Source organism: Balaenoptera physalus (assembly GCF_965194825.1).
Source record: "Balaenoptera physalus genome assembly, chromosome: 10".
In the NCBI taxonomy this organism is placed as follows: Eukaryota; Metazoa; Chordata; class Mammalia; order Artiodactyla; family Balaenopteridae; genus Balaenoptera; species Balaenoptera physalus.
Window position 1 is genome coordinate 49823556 of NC_138889.1, and position 21262 is coordinate 49844817.

The following is a 21262-nucleotide window of genomic DNA, read 5'->3' on the forward strand; positions in this document are numbered from 1 at the left end:
CAAAGAACTGTATGCAGAAAACTATAAGACACTGATGAAAGAAATTAAAGATGATACAAACAGATGGAGAGATATACCATGTTCTTGGATTGGAAGAATCAACATTGTGAAAATGACCATCCTACCTAAAGCAATCTACAGATTCAATGCAATCCCTATCAAATTACCAATGGCATTTTTTACAGAACTAGAACAAAAAATTTCACAATTTGTATGGAAACACAGAAGACCCTGAAGAGCAAAAGCAATCTTGAGAAAGAAAAATGGAGATGGAGGAATCAGGCTCCCTGACTTCAGACTATACTACAAAGTTACAGTGATCAAGACAGTATGATACTGGCACAAAAACAGAAATATAGATCATTGGAACAGGATAGAGGGCCAAGAGATAAACCCACGCACCTATGGTCACCTTATTTTTGATAAAGGAGGCAAGAATATATAATGGAGAAAAGACAGCCTCTTCAATAAGTGGTGCTGGGAAAACTGGACAGCTACATGTAAAAGAATGAAATTACAACACTCCCTAACACCATACACAAAAATAAACTCAAAATGGATTAAAGACCTAAATGTAAGTCCAGACACTATAAAACTCTTAGAGGGAAAGCATAGGCAGAACACTCTATGACATAAATCACAGCAAGATCCTTTTTGACCCACCTCCTAGAGAAATGGAAAAAAAAAACAAAAATAAACAAATAGGACTTAATGAAACTTAAAAGCTTTTGCACAGCAAAGGAAACCATAAACAAGACGAAAAGACAGCCCCAGAATGGGAGAAAATATTTGCAATGAAGCAACTGACAAAGGATTAATCTCCAAAATTTACAAGCAGCTCATGCAGCTCAATATCAAAAAAACAAACAACCCAATCCAAAAATGGGTAGAAGACCTAAATAGACATTTCTCCAAAGAAGGTATACAGATTGCCAACAAACACATGAAAGGATGTTCAACATCACTAATCATTAGAGAAATGCAAATCAAAACCACAATGAGGTATCACCTCACACCAGTCAGAACAGGCATCATCAGAAAATCTACAAAAAACAAATGTTGGACAGGGTGTGGAGAAAAGGGAACCCTCTTGCACTGTTGGTGGGGATGTAAATTGATACAGCCACTATGGAGAACAGTATGGAGGTTCCTTAAAAAACTAAAACTAGAACTACCATATGACCCAGTGATCCCACTATTGGGCATACGCTGAGAAACCATAATTCAAAAAGAGTCATGTACCACAATGTTCATTGCAGCTCTATTTACAATAGCCAGGACATGGAAGCAACCTAAGTGTCCATCTAAAGATGAATGGATAAAGAAGATGTGGCACATATGTACAATGGAATATTACTCAACCATAAAAAGAAACGAAATTGAGTTATTTGTAGTGAGGTGAATGGACCTAGAGTCTGTCATACAGAGTGAAGTAAGTCAGAAAGAGAAAAACAAATACCATATGCTAACACGTATATATGGAATCTAAAAAAAAAAAATTGGTTCTGAAGAACCTAAGGGCAGGAGAGGAATAAAGATGTAGACGTAGAGAATGGACTTGAGGACATGGGGTGGGGGGAAGGGTAAGCTGGGATGAAGTGAGAGAGTGGCATGGACATATATACACTACCAAATGTAAAATAGATAGCTAGTGGGAAGCAGCCACATAGCACAGGGAGATCAGCTCGGTGCTTTGTGACCACCTAGAGGGGTGAAATAGGGAGGGTGGGAGGGAGATGTAAGAGGGAGGAGATATGGGGATATATGTATATGTACAGCTGATTCACTTTGTTATAAAGCAGAAACTAACACACCATTGTAAAGCAATTATACTCTAATAAAGATGTTAAAAAAAAATGCTGGTGTCTCAGCTTGGACAAGTCTGAGAGTTAAAATCCCCAGGGGAACTCAGGAATAAGGGGCCCCCCATTTCTGTGAGTTTTACTTCTAGGAGCTCCTCCAGGCCCTCACAGCGAATACCAGAGAAAATTCCCCTGGTGTTTCCAGCAGAGGGAGGAGAAAAGGAACCATTTTGAAATATACCAGAGCATTCTGTTATTCTTAATAAGGTCTATCTTCAGGAGAAACTAGCAGAGTCTAACCTGCTTGGTTTTATCAGAGCCTAACCTACCTGGGGCAAGGGAAATACACAACTCCAGCCCCCTCTGGCCATCCTGTCCTACCTAAGGGGGGAAAAAACTGAGAAGCACTGGTAAAGTTCACAGTGCATGGGCACAGGCTTACCAAAAGACTGAGACCCCAAATCATAGGACTAGAGCATGCTTTTCCTCCCCTGACACCTTAACACCACACCACAAAAGGCCTATTCACTGGAGTTTCTTTCACTCAGTACCTCACATCTGGATTTCAACAAGATATTACAAGGAATACAAAAAGGTAAAAACACAATTTGAAGAGACTGAACAAGCATCAGACTAGAGTCAGATATGGCAGGGATGCTGGAATTATCAGACTGGGGACTATGATTAAACAACTATGATTAAAATGTTAAGGGATCTAATGGAAAAAGTAGACAACATGCAAGAACAGATGGATAATGTAGGCAGAGAGATGGAAACACTATGAAAGAATAAAAAAGAAATGCTAGAGATCAAAAACACTGTAAGAGAAATGAAGAATGCTTTTGATGGGCTCATCAGTAGACTGGAAATGGCAGAGGAAAGCCCATGACTGGATTCTGAGCTTGAGGATATACTAATAGAAACTTGCAAAACTGAAAAGCAAAGAGAGAAAAGACTGAAAGAACAAAATAGAATATCCAACAACTGTGGGACAACTACAAAAGGTATAACGTGTGTAACAGGAATACCAGAAGGAAAAGAAAGAGCTAAAGGAACAGAAGCATTATTTGAAGCAATAATGACTGAGAATGTCCCCAAATTATTGTCAGACATGAAACTACAGATCCAGGAAGCTCAGAGAACACCAAGCAGGATATATGCCAAATAAAAAACAATAAAACAAAACAAAAGCTACATCATGCCATATCATATCCAAACTTCAGAAAATCAAAGATAGAAAAAAAAATTTTGAAAGAAGCCAGGGGAAAAAACACCTTACCTATAGAGGAGCAAAGATAAGAATTACATCTGACTTCTCAGAAACCACGTGAGCAAGAAGAGAGTGGAGTAAAATATTTAAAGTGTGGAGATTAAAAAAAAAAAACTATCTAATGAAGGAAGACAAGAAAAGGAATTAAAAGATATACAGACTGGGAAGGAAGAAATAAAAATATTTTTGTTTGCAGATGACACAATTGTCTATATAGAAAATCTGAAAGAATCAACAAAAGAAAAAACCTTCTGGACCTAATAAGTGATTATAGTAAGTCTGCAGAATACAAGGCCAATAAACAAAAGTCAGCTACTTTCCTACATTCCAGCAACAGAGAAGCAGAATTTGATATTGAAAACACATTATCATTTACATTAGCACTCAGAAAAGTGAAATACTTAGGTACAGATCTAACAAAATATGTATAATGTTGATATGAGGAAAACCACAAAACTCTAGTGAAAGATATTTTTTAAAAAACCTAAATAGATAGTCCACGTTCATAAATAGGAAGACTCAGTATTCTCAAGATTTCAGTTTTTCCTAACTTGATCTATAGATTCATTGCAATCCAAATCCAAATCCCAGCAAGTTATTTTGTGGACAATGACAAACTGATTCTAAAGTTTACATGGAGAAGTAAAAAACCCAGAAAGTCAACTCAATATAGAAGGAGAAGAACAAAGATGGAGAACTGACACTACCCAACTTCAAGACTTACTATAACACTACAGTCATCAAGACAGTGTGGTATTGGCTAAAGAATAGTCAGATAGATCAATGGAACAGAATGGTGAGCCCAGAAATACAGCCACATAAACACAGTTAACTGATCTTTGACAAAGGCACAAAAGCAATACAATGGAGCAAAACTAGTCTTCTGTATAAATGGTACTGGAATACATCCACATGCAAAAACAAGAAGACCTAGACACAGACCTTACACCCACCACAAAAATTAACTCAAAATGAATCATAGCCCTGAATGTAAAATGCAAAACTATAAAACTCGTAGGAGATAACATAGGAGGAAACCTAGATAACCTTGGGTATGGCAATGACTTTTTAGATACAACACCAAAGGCATCATCCAAGAGAGAAAAAAAAATTGATAAGCTGGAATTAATTAAATAAAAAACTTGTGCTCTGCAAAAGACAATGTCAAGAGAAAGAAGTCAAGCCACAGGTTGGGAGAAAATATTTGCAAAAGACACATCTGATTAAAGGGCTTATGCAAAGCATACAAAAAACTTTAAAAACTGAACAATAAGAAATCAAACAACCCACTTAAAAAATGGGCAAAACACCGGAACAGGTACATCATCAAAGAATATACACAGATAGCAAGTAAGCATATGAAAAGATGTTAAACATCATATGTCATTAGGGAATTACAAATTAAAACAAAGAGATACCTCTATACACCTATTATAATGGCCAAAGTTCAAAACAATGAAAACACTAAATGCTGGTGAGGATGTGGAGTAACAGGAACTCTCATTCATTGCTGGTGGGAATGGTACAGCCACTTTGGAAGACAGTTTGGCAGTTTCTTACAAAACTAACCATACTAATACCATACAATCCAGCAATTGTGCTCCTTGGTATTTACCCAAATGAATTGAAAACCTATGTTTATACAAAATACAAAAACCAGTATACAGATGTTTATAGAGCTTTATTTATAATTACCAAAACTTGGAAACAACCAAGCTGTCCTTCAGTAGGTGAATGGAAAAATACCCTGTGGTACATCTAGACCATGGGGTATTACTCAGGACCAAAAAAGGGGAGCTATCAAGCCATGAAAAGACATAGAGGAACCTTAAATGCATATCACTAAGTGAAAGAAGAAAATCTGAAAAGGCTGTATACTGTATGATGCCAACTATATGGCATTCTGGAAAAGGCAAAACTACAGTAAAAAGATCAGTGGTTGACAGAGGTTGGGGGCGGGGAGGAAGGGATAAAAAGGGAGAGCACAAAAATGTTTAGTGTAGAAACTACTCTTTATGATACTACAGCGGTGGATACTTGTTATTATACAGTTGTCCAAACCTATAGACTGTACACCGCCAAGAGTGAACACTAAAGTAAACTTCAGACTTGGGATAATAATGATGTGTCAGTGTAGGTTCATCGGTTGTAACAAATGTACCACTGTGGACGTCAATAGTGGGGGAGTTTGTGCATGTGTGGGGACAGGGGTGTATGGGGACTGTCTGTACTCTCTACTCCGTTGTGCTGTGAGCCTAAAACTGCTCTTAAAATATCAATTTTATTAGTTAAAAAATAAATTATATCCAAATTGAATGCATCATTCTCTCCCTGTCATCTTCCCAACTTCCTCTCCCTCTAGGTTCCTCCTTTTCAGTAACTGGAATCATGATGTATCCAGATGAACCCCATCAGAAACCTAGGAATCAACCTTTACTTTGTGTCTTCCCTTGCATATTTCATGCAATCTCTTTATCAACTTCTATGCATTTTCCCTCATATTTCTAGAATCTATCTCCTTCTTCCCCTCTCTAATGCCACTGCTACAATGCCCTCTACCCACCAACCAGTTTTCCCTTGATCTACCCTTGGGCTAAGTGTTATGAACAAGTACAACTATTTTTATAAGCTTTTTGTTTTCTAATCTATCAGACTTCTGTAAATCAGGCCCAGTGCAGACCATAAAATGCAAAGCTTAGCTGTTCAGAACTTTCTTGATAACTTTTCTCATAACAAGGCTCTAATTAAGTTAAAAACCAAAGCATTATACAGGTAGAGAATGAGGAAAGAGATGAAATAATGGTTTATGGCTTTGGGACATCTTTTAATGTATTAATCGAACTAAGAAAATGAAAGGGACACAAAGGTCCATTAGACCTCTATCCCATTCCTGTACTTAGAATATTTCAATGCATTCCCTTTGCCTTCAGGACAATATCCAGATTCCTAAACACAGCATACAAGGTTCTTCATGACCTGCCTACTGTCTTCATTCCAGCTTCATCTGCCCCTTTCTGCATTCACCCACTTGTTCAGGCCAAAATTTAGAAGTCATCCTTGTATACATCTCTTTCCCTTGAGTCACTGTCCTCAGATTCTCTCCCCACCATTTGAGCCACCAGGAAATTCTGTTGATTCTACATTAAAAATATACCTAAATCTATCTACTGTTCATTTCCATGCCTTCCACTCTAATCCAAGTCACTGTCACTGACTGCTCTTCTTGTCTAAAGCAATTCCTTCCTACTGTCCCTGCTTCTATCTTGCTCTAAATTCCGTTCTCCACACAGCAAGAATGTACATAAAATATATATATATATATTTTTTGAGATCCATCTGATGACTTCTCATCTCACTTAGAATAAAATCCAAATTCCTGCCAAAGTTCTCTGCATTAGTTTCCTATTGCTACTGTAACAAAATTACCACAAACTCAGTGACTTGCATAATAGAAATGTATTCTGTTGTGTTATTTTAGACCTGTAACCTCCAGAATTCACTTCAAGGTGACAAAAGGGCTGGTTCCTTATAGAGGCTTGAGAGACAACCCATTCCTTGTTTCTTCCAGCTTCTAAAGGTGACTGGCATTCCTTGGCTTGTGGTCACATCACTCCAATTTCTGTTTCTGTTGTCACATAGCCTTCTTCTCCCTCTGACCTCCTCCTTCCCTCTGTAAGGACCCTTTACATCAGGCCCACCCAGATAATAAAGAATAATCTCCCCATCCTCAACTTAATCTTATCTGCTACATCCTTTTCACCATGTAAGATAACAAATTCACAGGTTCTGGGAATTAGGACATGGACACCTCTGTGGGGCATATGATTTAGTCTGCCACATTCCATACAAAGATCATGAGAAAAATATTTCATCATAAAAACATGGATTTGTTAAAGTTGCTAATAAGGGGAAGCATCACAGTAATAGAGTCTCAATAATGTCTCAAAAGGGGGTGGTAAGGGGAAGATATTTATAGGATTAACCATAGGGTGCCTTTGTGGTGGATATTAGTAGCCTAGGCAGGAATTGGTTAGAATTTGTAAAGTAACTGAATTACTAAAACCTATGAATCTGTGCAGAGTTACAGTTAAATCAGTTTATTTGTGGTCTTATATTGTTACAAATGGGCCTAAATAAGCTGGTGTTAAAACAATAAGAGCTTAAATAGTTTTTATTACATATCATGGAATGGTACAGTGGATCATTTCAGTTTTTGCTTCATTTCATTTTGCAAATCATTAGTTTTTGCTTCATTTCTCAGTCCCCCTTCTTTTGGTCAATCTGCAACCTAAGCCGAAAGAAAGACTATTATTTTTCTGGGGAGGTGATCAATCCAGATCTGCACTGCTATTTAGTAAGTTGCAATTACGTATTGAATTTTTCATGGTAGTCATACTGACCTCTATAAGTATCAGACTTTCTTGTTCTTTTTGTTGGATGATCATTTGTAAATCATCTAGTGTTAGCAGTGGCTGTGCAGCAGCATTTAAGACTCTGAAGATCATATACCTGGTAACTGCTATGCAGGCAGACACTAAGACAAAAATTATTAGTGTCTGAAAGGCATTTGAAAGCCATATTCTTAGATTTTGAAAACTGAACAATGAAAGCATGTGACAATCTATTTGGACTTTCCTTATGTAATCAAGTTTCTTTTTGCCTTTAATTTGGGTAGGGTTTATTCAACCTTACTAGTGTATGAGGAATACAGGTCTTGGGGATACCATGGGTAAAGGACGCAGATGTCCATTAGCTATCTAGGACCTTAATCCTGAAGTGGGGGAAGAAAATAGCTGAGAAGATAAAGATGCAAACCCAAGGGGATACAGGTACAAAGAAGAACATGGCAACAAATGGGGTCTTGTTCCAGCTGACTTGGTTGGAAACAGCCTACTTCATGCAGTCTTTAGTTGTTCCAAGGACCTAGGGCTGTCTCTTCTCATGGGACATCTACCTCTAGATGTTACCTAGATTCCTCAACATGCCTTATAAAGCCCTTCATAATCTAGTCATATCTCTGGGATCATTTCCTAAATCTTTTTCTCTTCTTCACTCTCTCTTTGGTGGCCACACTGTCCTTACTGTTCCACAAACAAGTTAATCTTGTTCCTGTCTGAGAGACATTGTACTCATTGTTCCCTTTATGCAAAATGATCTCCCCAATATTTGCACCTCTGACTCCCACAATCTACTCAAGTCACATGTCACCTTCTTAGAAAGGCTTTCCCTTGTCATCATCGAATTTAAAGTCCTCTCGATTCTTTTACCTTGCTTAATTTTTCTTCATAGCACTCTTCTCTCCCTGCATCTGTTTCATATTTATTTGTTATATGCCCCACTTGAATATACACACCATTCAAGAAGGCAGAAAACTTTTCTATTTTGTTCACGGATGTGTTTTCAGGACCTAGAACACTATTCAGCATATGTAGGTGCTCAATGACTACTCGCTGATTGACTGAATAAATAAAAACCTCACATACACTATGTTTCAGCCATATATAACAATTTGCAGTCCCCAAATGGCTCCTTCTTTTGCAGATGTGGTTTTCCTCTGCCTGCAATAACTTCTCCTTGATTCCTTCACAATTCCTAATCATCCTTCAAGAGTCTGTTTATATGTCACTGTCCCTGATAAACCTTCATTGATCCCATCAGGAAGAACTAGGTGTCATCTCTCTTTGTTCTAATAGTACTCTAGGCATACCTCTATCATATTACTTAATACAGTTGACCCTTGAACAAGGCAAGAGTTACCCCCCATTTCCCACCCCACTGTCAAGTTGAAAATCCATGTATAACTTTACAGTCCGACCTCTGCATCTGCAGATTCAACCACCAGGGATCATGTAGCAGTATAGTACGTATTTACTGAAAAAACTCTAAGTACAAGTGGACCTGTGCAGTTGAAATCCATTGTTGTTCAAGGGTCAATTGTACATTGCATTAACATTTTGTCTAATCTATGTCTGTATCCTGAGACTCTAGTAGAGGGCTTTGCCCATAGTAAATTCTGAGCAAATGTTTGTTGAATGATTTTATTCATTGAGTGACAACTGTGTGTCAAGCACTGTACTAGTTTTTTATACACATTATTTTATTTTTTAAAATTTTTATTGGGGTATAGTTGATTTACAATGTTGTTTTAGTTTCAGGTGTACAGCACAGTGAATCAGTTATACATATACATATATCCACTCTTTTGTAGATTCTTTTCCCATATAGGCCATTACAGAGTATTGAGTAGAGTTCCCTGTGCTATACAGTAGGTCCTTATTAGTTATCTATTTTATATATAGTAGTGTGTATGTGTCAATCCCAATCTTCCAATCTATCCCTCCCCCACTCCTTACCCCCAGTAACCATAAGTTTATTTTCTACATCTGTAACTCTATTTCCATTTTGTAGATAAGTTCATTTGTACATATATACAATGGAATATTACTCAGCCATAATAAAGGATGAAATAATGCCATTAGCAACAACATGTATGGACCTAGAGATTGTCATACTGAGTGAAGTAAGACAAAGACAAATATCATATGACATCGCTTATACGTGGAATCTAAAAAAAGGCTACAAATGTACATTATCTTAATCCTGACAAGAAACCTGTAAGATATATGCTACTACTCCTGTTTTACATACGACGAAACTGAATAACTTGCCCAGAGTTTTGAACCTAAGTGTGTCTGACTCCAAACTGGTATTTCTCCCATTGCCTCAAATGAATGAATAAATCTCCTTAATTTTAGTGATACTTACTGGTCAAAATTTAATATTCTAATTTTACCATTAACATTAAAACTCTGATCTTTTAGTTCAGTGTTGAATGCTCTAATACATTTTTACTTGATTCAGCCTCTTTATATTACAGAGAAGAATGGACCCCAGGTACCTTAACAGCACAGGTATCCTATTTTTAATCTGCTTCATAATTAAAGAGTTTTTGATGATGATTCAGGGTCAAGGTTTGGTTAGTCTTTCCTTTTAAGAGAAGGATTATATTTAAGAGCTAGTCCACATGTCATCTTTCAAGAGGTATAAAAGGCCCAAATACATTGAAAGTCATTTTGAAATTATAGAATTAATATACCTGGAAGAAAGGAAAATGTGGCAGGAATGAGTTAAAGATAGTAAGACAGTCTCACATATGTGAGAGAACCTGGTGGTCACCCTGATTTCTGTCTTTTCTGCATGCTAGGTGAAGCAGTGTGTACTAAAATTTTAATAAAGTTTTTAGAAGTACATAAAATAGTATCATGAGAATCTCACGCAGTGAGAGCCCAAGCTCTAAAGTCAGACAGACCTGAGGTCTAATCCTTGCTCCCCTACCTAATAGCTGAGCAAATTTAAGCAAGTTGCTTAACTTTTCCTAAGCCTCAATTTCTTCATCAGTAAAATGGAGAGAAAAGAAGGGTATTAGGTAGGGTAGCTAATTACTACTATAACACACAGCATTAAAATTTTAGAGGCATAATTTAATAAAACAAGTAAAATCCAATACAGGTGTACCTGGTCATGCAGTTCTCTGGGGCAGGATTCCTTCAAGGACTAATTTGGGGCCCCATGCTTCTTCTATTTTGCAGTTTTGACTTCCTCTAGATTCTTTGAAATCTTCATTCAGCTGGTAGGTAGGGAAAGAAAGAGAATATGGCGCATGTGTAGGAGGTTTTAGAGGTTTTGTGGGCCAAAACTTAAATGGCTTTCATTGTTTCTGTCCACAGTCCATTGTGTATTGTCAGTCACATGACCCTAACTAATTACAAGAGAGGCTGGGAAACATAGTATGTGTGCTCAGGAGAAAAGGAAACAGACTTTGGGGAATTCAGAGGTGCCTCTACCACTTCAGGTCATTAGGCGGTCTTAGGGTTTAACTGAGATAATGCATGTAACGTGCTTAGCATAGGGTAAGTAATCAACACAGTTACATGTAATTATTATTATCACAAGGGTGTATGCTGAGAGTCTGAATAAGGAAGTGAAGTCCTTGCTTGGAGGTTCTACCAAGAGAACTCAGCTACATTCAAAGAAAAGTCCTTACCTAACTGATTTGGAAGCATCAGGAAACATAAACATTGAAAGGTGAGGGATGAAGGGGTTGCCAAGGTGTTCATGTCAGCTTAGCTAACAGAATGTCAAAAGTTTATACCCTAATGTCTAAGAAGAGTGGGAATAGGGAACTGGTAGACTCTTTGGATTTGGGAATGGGCCTAACTGAAATAATAAAGGGTAAATATTCTGATCAATCCCCTCTTCCATATTCTTTTTCTCCCTCACTTTCTTACCTTAAAGTTACAGACATCATAAAGATTCTTCAGGTGCAGCATATTTTCTTCTCCCCACTTATTTTTCTCCTCTGTTGCCATTTAAAATAGTGTAAGAACTCTGAGAACAGAGACCATGTTTGCCTCACACGTTATTATATCTTAGCACTTAGCAATGCCTAGCACAGGGTATGCAGGCAAGAAGTATTTGTTGAATAAATTTAATATATATGGTAGTTGCTTCAAGTCTTGCCTAAAGAATCTAGATAAAGTAATGGAAAGACGATGAGTTTTTAAATCTTGCTTCCATCACTTGAGTATTTGTGGGATTCTGGGACTTCTAAGACTTAAATTTTTTTTTTTAAGCAATAGAGAAAAATTATACAAGCATTTAACCTCTAAGACTTTTTTCTTCCCTGTATTAAGTGGCACAATACTTTTTAGAGTTATAGTAATGAGAACTAAATGAAAAAATTCATGTAGTGTTCCTAGTACATAGAAAGCATTCAAAAAACGGTTGTTCCCTCCCCTGTACCTCACACCTCTCTACAATATACTTTTTAATTTAGGGGACCCTAACAATTAATTGACACTAATTGTTTACATATTTAGAAACCTCTAAAATATACCCTTGAAAAAAAGTACAGTTGTATATCTATCAGAAGCTAGTTTATTTATAAGGTGAACATGTCTACAGTTATTTGAATAATGGTGGTTTGTAAGAATCTCTTTGGTAAAAGTAATGGTGAAATACCTTCCTAGTGCAAAAAATACATGTTGCCTTCTGTGTGTTTAGGAATAACTTTTACATTTTCCCTAAAGATGAAATATTTAGCTACTGATTTAGCTCCTGTTGACCTCAGCAGGGGTCTACTAATGCAGAGGCTCAGGCCACCCGGTAACTTATTAAGTGGAACCCACAGAAGAATAGTAAGGATGTCTTAAGAATTGGGTAACTCCACGGCCCAATGGACACGGGGCAGCAAACTGGGCACCAAACTGCAGATGGATTGCAGATGCACTGAAGGAAGTCATTACAGTTTTGAGAAATTTGGGGCTGGCTTGACAAAGATGAAGCCTGCTGGTTTAAGCACTTCATGTTCTTGGCAGAAGCATGGTGTTGCAAATTTTCACCAGCCATAGTGAAAAAAAAGGGGGGAAAGGGAATGGGAGGGGACCAGAAAATTCATGATGATACACAAAATGTTAACCATTAGCTTTGCATCTTTTGAGAGTCACCAGATTGAAGCACAGTATTTTGGACTTCGCTGGCAGATGGTGTACACAGACTTTCTGAGTATGTTAGCATTTCATTTGAAACTAGCAAGATTACATAGGACTATCATGGTAATTTAACATTCATGGAGATTTTAAAATTTATCCTTAAACTTGTGTTGAAAGTGGGGCATTTTAACATTTTAAAAGACTTTGTGAAATAGATCTGGATCTCATAGAACAGATTCACAGGATATAATAATTCCTCTAAAATGCCCACAGGACAGTTTCAAGGGTCTTCTTTCCCTGAAAATCTGGCTTACTCAAGAGAAAAAGAGGCCAAAGAGAACAAAGACTAAACCAGAGGAGATGGCAGGTAGTGATGTCTGGATTCTCTGAATGGGACTTCACTTACTACCCTCTCACTTCCTTCTATGGTCTGGACCTTTAATCACCACAGCAGTCAGCCTTGTAGGGTCAGCTAATCTCTGTTGACATCATCGTACTACTTCCCTTTTCAAATTCCAGTGAAGCTATGTGTTTCCTGTCCTATTTGACACCCTAGAGAAAACATACTGGCCCATTAGTATCCAAATTTAGACTGGCAGCAATGTGTCAAGTTTTCAGGGAAGAGATAAAAACAGGTGACATTTCCAAGCCTCTCAAGAAAAGGGGAAAAAAACCCCAAGCCTTCTGGGGTAAGTAAGCAGGGAGAGCTTCAATACCCACTGTAGGGAGAGGCCTGCTGACAGCCTCCGAAAATGGGCCGACGGAAGCCTTTTCCTTTTCATTAAAGCCAGGAGGATGGTTTTGGGGGCCTCCCTAAACACATTTTTGATTCTGCTAGGAAAGCCCAAGCAGCTCTGACACCCGCTTGCTCAGGGGGAGCTGTGAAGGTAGCTGCACCTCCTCTTTGGGAAGCCGTTGGTTTCAACCACAGACACTAGGACACCCTTGTCGAGAGAGAGGGGTGAAGCCATACGTCCCTCGCCCCGCCCCCCCTCGCCTCCCCCCGCCCCCCCCGCCCCCCCCGCCCCCCCCGCCCCCCCCCGTGACCCCAGCGAGCCCAGCCTCGGGCGACCTGTTGGCAGGGAGCATCACGTGACGCGGCGGGCCGCGCACTGCCCCCCACGGGGGAGCCTCCTGTTGCGCCCGCCGGGCGGGTTTCATCACGTAACGCGCGGGCGCCTCCCCGCTCTTCCCTCGCCGAGCGAGGGAGGGCCTGCGTCGAAGAGGAAAGAGAAGGGAAAAGGGGCGGGAGACGGAGAAGGAGGGGCGGTGCCCGAGTCACGTGACCCGGGGCAGCCCGGAAAGCTCCGAGGAGGAGCCTGGCGCCGCCATTTTCCTGCAGCTGCCTGTCCCTTTTGCCCTGACCGGCTTCAGCTGACCAGGGAAGGGGTGGGCTGAGCTGAGGCGGGGGCAGGGGAGTGCCCGGTATCGTGCCTGACCCCGCGGGTGACAAGAGCCGGTTCTTTCCGGGCTGGGTGGCAGCGCGCGGCCCTGAGCCCCGCCCCAGGCCGGCAGGCGGAGAAGGAGCCGGTGGGGGTAGGGGGGGTGGGGGTCCTCCGGCGCTTGGGGGTCCCAGTCCCCGCCGGCTGCCGAGCGGGAGGGGTGGCGGAGGAGCCGCAGAGATGTCCGGCCAGAGCTTGACGGACCGAATCACCGCCGCCCAACACAGTGTCACCGGCTCCGCCGTGTCCAAGACAGTATGCAAGGCCACGACCCACGAGATCATGGGGCCCAAGAAAAAGCACCTGGACTGTGAGTGAAGCCGACCGCGGCCCCCGCGACCCGCGTCCTTCTCCCCATCTCTTTTCTTCCCTGCTTCAGCTGCCTCTTCCCTCCCTGCGTCTTCTCCGGCGCGGCGGGTCCTGTGCTCATCCGAGCTGTGTTCTTTTTGCTTCCATCACACCTGCCTTCACGGCTTCCGTTCCCTGTCTAAGAATCCCTGACAAGCCACTCCCCTCCGAGTTCCTAGGGGACCCTGGCTTCTCTGTCCGGTGCTCCGCGATACACATCACAGCCGGCCAACTTGCCTCTCCACCTAGCCCCTCACCTCCCGGCCTCCTCTGTCTGCTGCAGCCTTCTGTCTGCTCTTTCTTCCCACCCGTCCCGTGCTGCCTCGCCGCCCTCTCCTGAGCGTCTCCCCACTTGCTCCCGGCCTCACCGCCCTATTGTTTCCCCACTAGCCTTCTTCGGGTTTCCGTAAACGCCCGGTTCCGTGGGCCCGGATCCCTGTTTCTCCGCAACCCTGAGGGCCTCCTCCCTTGAAGTGATTCCCACTTCCTTTGCTCCACTAGCCTCTTCTGTCCCTTCCTTTCCCGGTTTTCTCGTCCACCTTTCCTCCCCCCACCCCCCGCCCTTGGGTTACCTTTCTTTGCCACTGTAGCTTCACTTAAGTTCCTTCGTCTCATTGTAAATATCATACTCAATAGCCGACTTTTTTCCCCTGACTACTTTCTTCGTGGGCGTGAAAGTAAAGGGATTCCGTTGGTGTGGGGAAAGCTTTGTGGAACGTCGGGATTTTTAATCACCTCTGGTGGGGTTTAATCATTGTATTTTCATGCTTTTGACTGGGATAATTTGTGAATGTCAGTCACCCCCCCCCCCCTTTTTTTTTCTAATGGAGGTATGGAAAAGGGTTTGCTGATTTAGGTATCAGTTCCTAGAGCTGTTAAGCTTGGCGGTTTGAATTCAGAAGCTTGAGTGAAGCATAGACTATTGGAATTCAAAATAGATTAATAATCAAATCTACAAATAACATACATCCTTTAAAAAACTGGTAAAAAGATATTTGGTGAGTCTTGAGTTTGGACTCCGTTTTAATTTATGCTGGTTATCTTTTGAGGAACTAGCTTTTCTTACACGCATGATACTACACCATTCACTAACTTAGCTACAATTACTAGAGCTAACTCCTCCCAACTTTTTCCAAACCTGGAAGCCACCTGTAATATCCTCCTTTTTTATTCCACTCCTTTACCTCAAGGTACAAAGATGAGTGGATTACTCAAGCTTTGACTCAATGGAGCTTTGACCTGAAACTTTTCAGGGAAACATAGGGAAAAAGGCATTGTAATAGATAAGTTCCTTTTTTAAATGGCTGCTGGACGCATAAGCCTGACTGACTTCATCCTACATGAAAGTTACTTTGCTTTACTGTTTGAAGCAAGAGTGAGCATGTCCTGAAAGGGAATTCACTGACGGGAGTCCTGGTTTGAGTTCTCGTTTGGACTTTGGCCGTAAGGTTTGCGCTTTAAAAAAAAATGGACAAAATGTGAATTCTTCCAAGATACTTTGCTCATGAAGTACTGTTAGAACAAGTTACTGCTACAGACAAACCCATTATTCATTGTGACTTATTCCTTCCTTGTGGAAAAGTTTAAAAAAGCATCATTATTGCTTGGTTCTTCTTTTGATGTGTGGTTCATGGAGGCTGCTTGTTAACTATCAATCCTTGACTGTTTTAAAGAATTCAGAATATATTTAAATGGTGACACATTTATAAATGGAAAGTTTTTTAAAATACATTATGAAGCCGTAAGTGCCATTTTGATTGTCTGATATTTGGAGTAGACATTTCTACTATTTACTTCTCTTCAAATGACTACTTGGCTTGCTCTACCCAATCTATGGTTTGCCCTAAAACTTTTAATTCTTTTGTTAGGTTGGTTTTGTTGTTTGTTTTTGGTGTTGAAGAAACTACTTGTGACTTTGTGAACTGTTACCCTCATCTCTCCCTTCAAAATGATAAATTATAACACGAATAGATACCGCTTTTAAAAGTCTTTTTAAAGGTTCTTGTCTTAATTCAAATGTTGCAGTTCTAACACGTTGTGGAAAAGGTCAGGAAATAGGCTAGGTAAATTTAGGAGAGTGAGACTTGGCTTGTGGTTTTATGTTAGCCTTTTCTCTTGTAATGGAAGCTACTGCAGATAAGAACTGGGATTAAGTTTGGTATGGATAATCTCTCATTTGTAGTCTTTTTCTCTACCACTGCTGTGTTTATAGATTCCCACTTCTTTAGAACTTGAATATCCCTGGTAATGTTTGATTTTTTAAAAAAATCTGTATGAATAAGGAGCCACTACTTTATGAGGTTTTTAAAATACAGTAATACTATTTTCCTTATATTGTTTTTTAAAACACCCTTATAACCAGTTCCACTAATGAAATAAATTTAAGTCTGACCAATGAGTGGTTTTTGTGAAGACCTTCTTCCCCCACACACTTTAACATACTTTGAGGAAATTGAAAAGGCTTTCACAAACAGTTCTGGGTTTTGACATCATGGACTGTTAAGTCTTTAATGCAGATACAATTTTTCGTCTTTTAGGAATTGTTCTTTCTAGTGAAGGCTTAGTTCTGTTGTGCCATTTAATATACTGAGAAACTGTTGCCTAATTAGTTGACCCTAATGAAAATGATTTCATTTTTTAAATATTAGTATTTAACAAAAATATGCTTAAGACTGTTTTTTCCTATAAGTCTTTAGAGTGTGGAGGTGGTTTCTGTGTACTTCGCCAAGGTCTGTCTATATTAGGAAATGATTATTGTAATCCATGAATTATGGCTTAATTCATACTACATTGTATACTTGTTTAAGAAAGAGCTTTTGCTTTGCTTACAGGGGTCAGTAGATAATAATGTTAAGTAGTGTCCCTAGTGTGAAAAGAGTTGTCAAACCTGAAACACATTTTTAAAAATAAACATGGTTTGCATTTAACTTCAGGCCTCTAATGGCCATAATCAAAATAGAAGAATAGCAGCCTTGTATTTGAAGGACTTCAGTTTGCCAGGCACTTATTAACCATTATCTAATTTAATCCTTTCTCATAGCTATGGGAGAGGCAAGTCATATGCATAGAAGGTCATCTCTAACTAAATTTAAAGAGGGTATAGAATACTTAAAACGTTATTGGTTGAAGTACAGACAGAACAGAGTTTTAAAATTTATAAATTCTTAGAGTAAAAACATTCTTACCTGATTTCACAACCTTTACTCTTGTTTTTTTGACAAGAACACTTTTTTCTATACTTGTTTACTTTCCTTGGGCATTTATGTTGGGGCATGTTTCACTGAGATGAAATATTATGTTAATGGCTCTAATGTTTTCACTTTTTTATCCATATTTTTTCCAGTTAATTTCAAGGGACACTTCATTCCAGCCACCATCTGCCTTACATTCTGTACAACAAAATCAAGATCATGTTCTTATTAAGTGTCCGTTATAAGCATATCTCTAAGGTAGATACAGTGTGGGTATTTGTGTGTTGTGTACTGGCTCTAGACTCTGCTTAATTTTAATTGTGGAAACATTTTTTTTTAAAGTAAGAATTTGTGAATGTTTTGAATATGTAGAGGGTGGAATTTGTATTTGGGTTCGTGTTTTGTATAACCATTGAAAATACATATAAAATATTGACATGCACCCAAAATAATTATCTTTCTAAGCAAATTATTGATTTTTAATGTCTTAGTTAATGATATCCAATGGGTGCTTAGTTTGCATATTGTCAAGAATAAATCTGGTAACTGGGATCTGATTTGCAAGAAGGTACCTGTGAGGAAGATAGTAAGTAGAAGATCTGCCCCTAGATGGCGCTTGCTTAGAAATAAGGTAACTGGGGCTTTCCAAATGGACAGTTATTTCGTAGTTATGTTTGGGCTTACTGTTCTTTCCCATAAGAATTAATCGTATGGTTTATATTTTCATTTTCATTATTTGACCTATTCTGTCCCTTACTACTTTAATAGTTCTGAAATACAAAAAAAACGGTAATTGAGTCATCAAAATGGTAATAGTAAGATTTGACTACTTATGTCAAATGTAGGAGGTATATAGTAGAACTCCACAAATGTAAGTTTTTCCTCCTTGACATATTTAGTTATGTTTATGAATAGTATGTATTTTAAAAGAGAAACCCTGAAGAGAATTTTACCTATAGCCATTTCAGTAGCTGCCTTATTTGTAACTAGCAAATTAATTCTAAAATATCTTTGTAAAGTAATTAGGCTTCACTGGTGGACTTGTTACTTTAAGAAATACTGTTTAGACTTTAGTCATCTATTTTTTATCCTTGTAGCAGTGCTTTTTATGTTTATATATTTTATATATCTGAATAATTTTTAAAGATGTCTTAGAATTTAATTTCAACTGAAAAGTAAGAAGTGAAACTTAATTATGAAGTGACTTGCTTTTTTTCTCTCATTTGAGTTGTAAAGCACTTATATGATATTTAATTAGATTTTTTTTTAACTTTTTAAAGCTCTTCCACTTTACTTTTTAAATTTAAAAAAAATTTATTTATTATTTATTTATTTATTTTTGGCTGTGTTGGGTCTTCGTTGCTGTGCACGGACTTCTCTCTAGTTGCAGTGAGCGGGGGCTACTCTTTGTTGCGGTGTGTGGGCTTCTCTTTGTGGTGGCTTCTCTCGTTGAGGAGCACAGGCTCTAGGCATGCGGGATTCAGTAGTTGCGGCAGCCGGGCTTAGTAGTTGTGGCTTGCGGGCTCTAGAGTGCAGGCTCAGTAGTTGTGGTGCACGGGCTTAGTTGCTCCACGGCATATGGGATCTTCCTGGACCAGGGCTCGAACCCGTGTCCCCTGCATTGGCAGGTGGATTCTTAACCACTGCGCCACCAGGGAAGTCCCTATTTTTTATTTTTTTTGGCCGTGCCGCACAGCTTGCGGGATCTTAGTTTCCTGATCAGGGATTGCACCCGTGCCCCCTTTAGTGGAAGCATGGAGTCCTAACCACTGGACCGCCAGGGAATTCCCTAGATGTTTTAAAAATACATTGTTTATTTTAATTAATCAGAATTGCTTTAATTTAAATAATGTGAAAGTTCACCAATTTGTTTAAAATAATTGATTTTAATTAGTCATCAGAATTGCTTTAATTTGAATAAAATAGTTTATTTTGACTCTGATTATCATTTAGAATATTTAATGTGAAAGTTCACCCGAATACATAGAAAGTCTCTTCTGTTTTCTTCAGTTTCAAAGTGCTTAGTTCCGTGATTTTGCCCTTAAAGTCAAAGAAGCAAGTAAAATAAACTTAAAGACTTCTTGGCAAGAGGTTAGAGCCCTACCAAGAAGAAGTAGGGTTAGATTTTCAAAGTAAAGGCTTAATATTTGCTTTTCCTGTTCTTTTGGTGGCTGAAGTGGCATTTCCGTTACTTTGTGTTCTGTCTCAGTATGTTCCCAGTTAAATGACTTTATATATTTCTCTAGAGAATTGAAATTTTTGGATTTGATCTTTCAGAATTTTGTATATTCACCGTGTATATGGTTCTTTTCATGGAGAATTGTTTGTAGGCAGTTACAATTTACTAATGATATTCCTTTAAAAGGGAATTTTAATGAACTTAAACCTTTGTATTAAAAATTATGTTCAGAATTGTAATTTGCCAGGTTATCAGAATATTAAGGATTTCTCAAGTTACATTAGAATATAGTGGCAATACTCACAGCTAGACGTGTTTTTTGTGTTTATGCCTAGGTTGCGTTTATATTTAATTAACAAATGTTTATTTATGCTTACTTTGTGCTGGGCACTCACATTACTGAACACTTTGCATTTATAAACTTGTTTATTCCTTTCAACAACTTTGTGAGAGATTTTATTATTTTTAAATTTATTTATTTATTTTTGGCTGCGTTGGGTCTTCGTTGCTGCGCGCATACTTTCTCTAGTTGCAGCGAGCGGGGGCTGTTCTTCGTTGCAGAACGTGGGCTTCTCATTGCAGTGGCTTCTCTTGTTGCAGAGCACGGGCTCTAGGCGCACGGGCTTCAGTAGTTGTGGCATGTGGGCTCAGTCGTTGCGGCTCGCGAGCTCTAGAGTGCAGGCTCAGTAGTAATTGCTCTGCGGCATGTGGAATCTTCCTGGACCAGGGCTCGAACCTGTGTCCCCTACATTGGTAGGCAGATTCTTAACCACTGTGCCACCAGCGAAGTCCAAGAGATTTTATTGTTATCACCATTTTACTGAAGAGGAAACTAAGGCACTGAGTTTAGTAATTTGCCCAAGGTCACATTGCCAGGAAGAGGAGAACTGGGATTTGAACCCAGGTAGTCTAGCATCAGGTCTGGCTTTCACCTTAGTGTAACTTTTAATGTAATGCTTTTCTATTCTAGAGAATGAATAGACCATGTTTATCTATTCATGGCTGTTTCTTAAAGTGTGATCCTGGGATTCCTGGGAGTCCCCAAGACCCTTTCAGCGTATTTGTGAAATTGAAACTATATTCATATGCTGAGACATTATTTTCCTTTTCCATTTTCATTCTTCCACTATTGTACAGTGGAGTTTTCCAGAGGCTATGTGATACTGCAACAAATTGAATGTAGTAGCAGATATGAAAATCTAACTGTTTTCTATTAAGCCAGATAGTAAAGAGTTTTGGAAAAAATGTGAAACAATGCCACTGTTCTAAATTTTGGTTTTGGAAAATACAGCTATTTTTTATGAATAATGCTAACATATGATGAATTTTATTATTTTAATTCTTTTTTTTTATTTTAAAATGAATTAGTATTTAAGAATTTCTCAGTTTTAATTTCTAACACAGTAAATACCAATAGAGAAAAACCACATAAGCAAAAGCTCTTTGGGGTCTTCAATTTTTAAGATTGTAAAGGTTCTGAGAGTAAAAAAAATACAACTCTAAGGAAGGGTGTATAGAAGAGGGGAGAAAAGAATACTT

The 21262-nt window shown here is 39.0% G+C and overlaps 1 protein-coding gene and 1 long non-coding RNA gene across 15 annotated transcripts in view; one reads left to right on the top strand and one right to left on the bottom strand.

Moving 5' to 3' along the window:
* Positions 1 to 632: 632 nt before the first annotated feature.
* LOC309636780 lies at positions 633 to 17690 on the bottom strand. Of its 2 annotated transcripts, XR_014250221.1 has the most exons (4): positions 13636 to 13749; positions 11361 to 11431; positions 10588 to 10699; positions 633 to 7360 (listed from the first exon to the last, which is right to left on the bottom strand). It is a non-coding gene; the product is annotated as an uncharacterized lncRNA (long non-coding RNA). The 2 variants fall into 2 exon arrangements; XR_014250220.1 differs by lacking the exons at positions 11361 to 11431; positions 13636 to 13749 and adding an exon at positions 14309 to 17690.
* The window catches only part of PICALM (phosphatidylinositol binding clathrin assembly protein), a 103370-nt gene continuing 96015 nt past the window's right edge, over positions 13908 to 21262 (top strand). For 3 of the 13 annotated variants that reach the window (XM_082410168.1, XM_082410158.1, XM_082410157.1), the window contains exon 1: positions 13914 to 14315. In XM_082410168.1, the coding sequence (XP_082266294.1) occupies positions 14186 to 14315 (130 nt within the window). In that variant the 5' untranslated portion in view covers positions 13914 to 14185. Of the gene's footprint in view, positions 14316 to 21262 lie in introns of all 13 variants that reach the window. The other 10 variants (XM_082410162.1, XM_082410161.1, XM_082410156.1 and 7 more) reach the window with 7 other exon arrangements.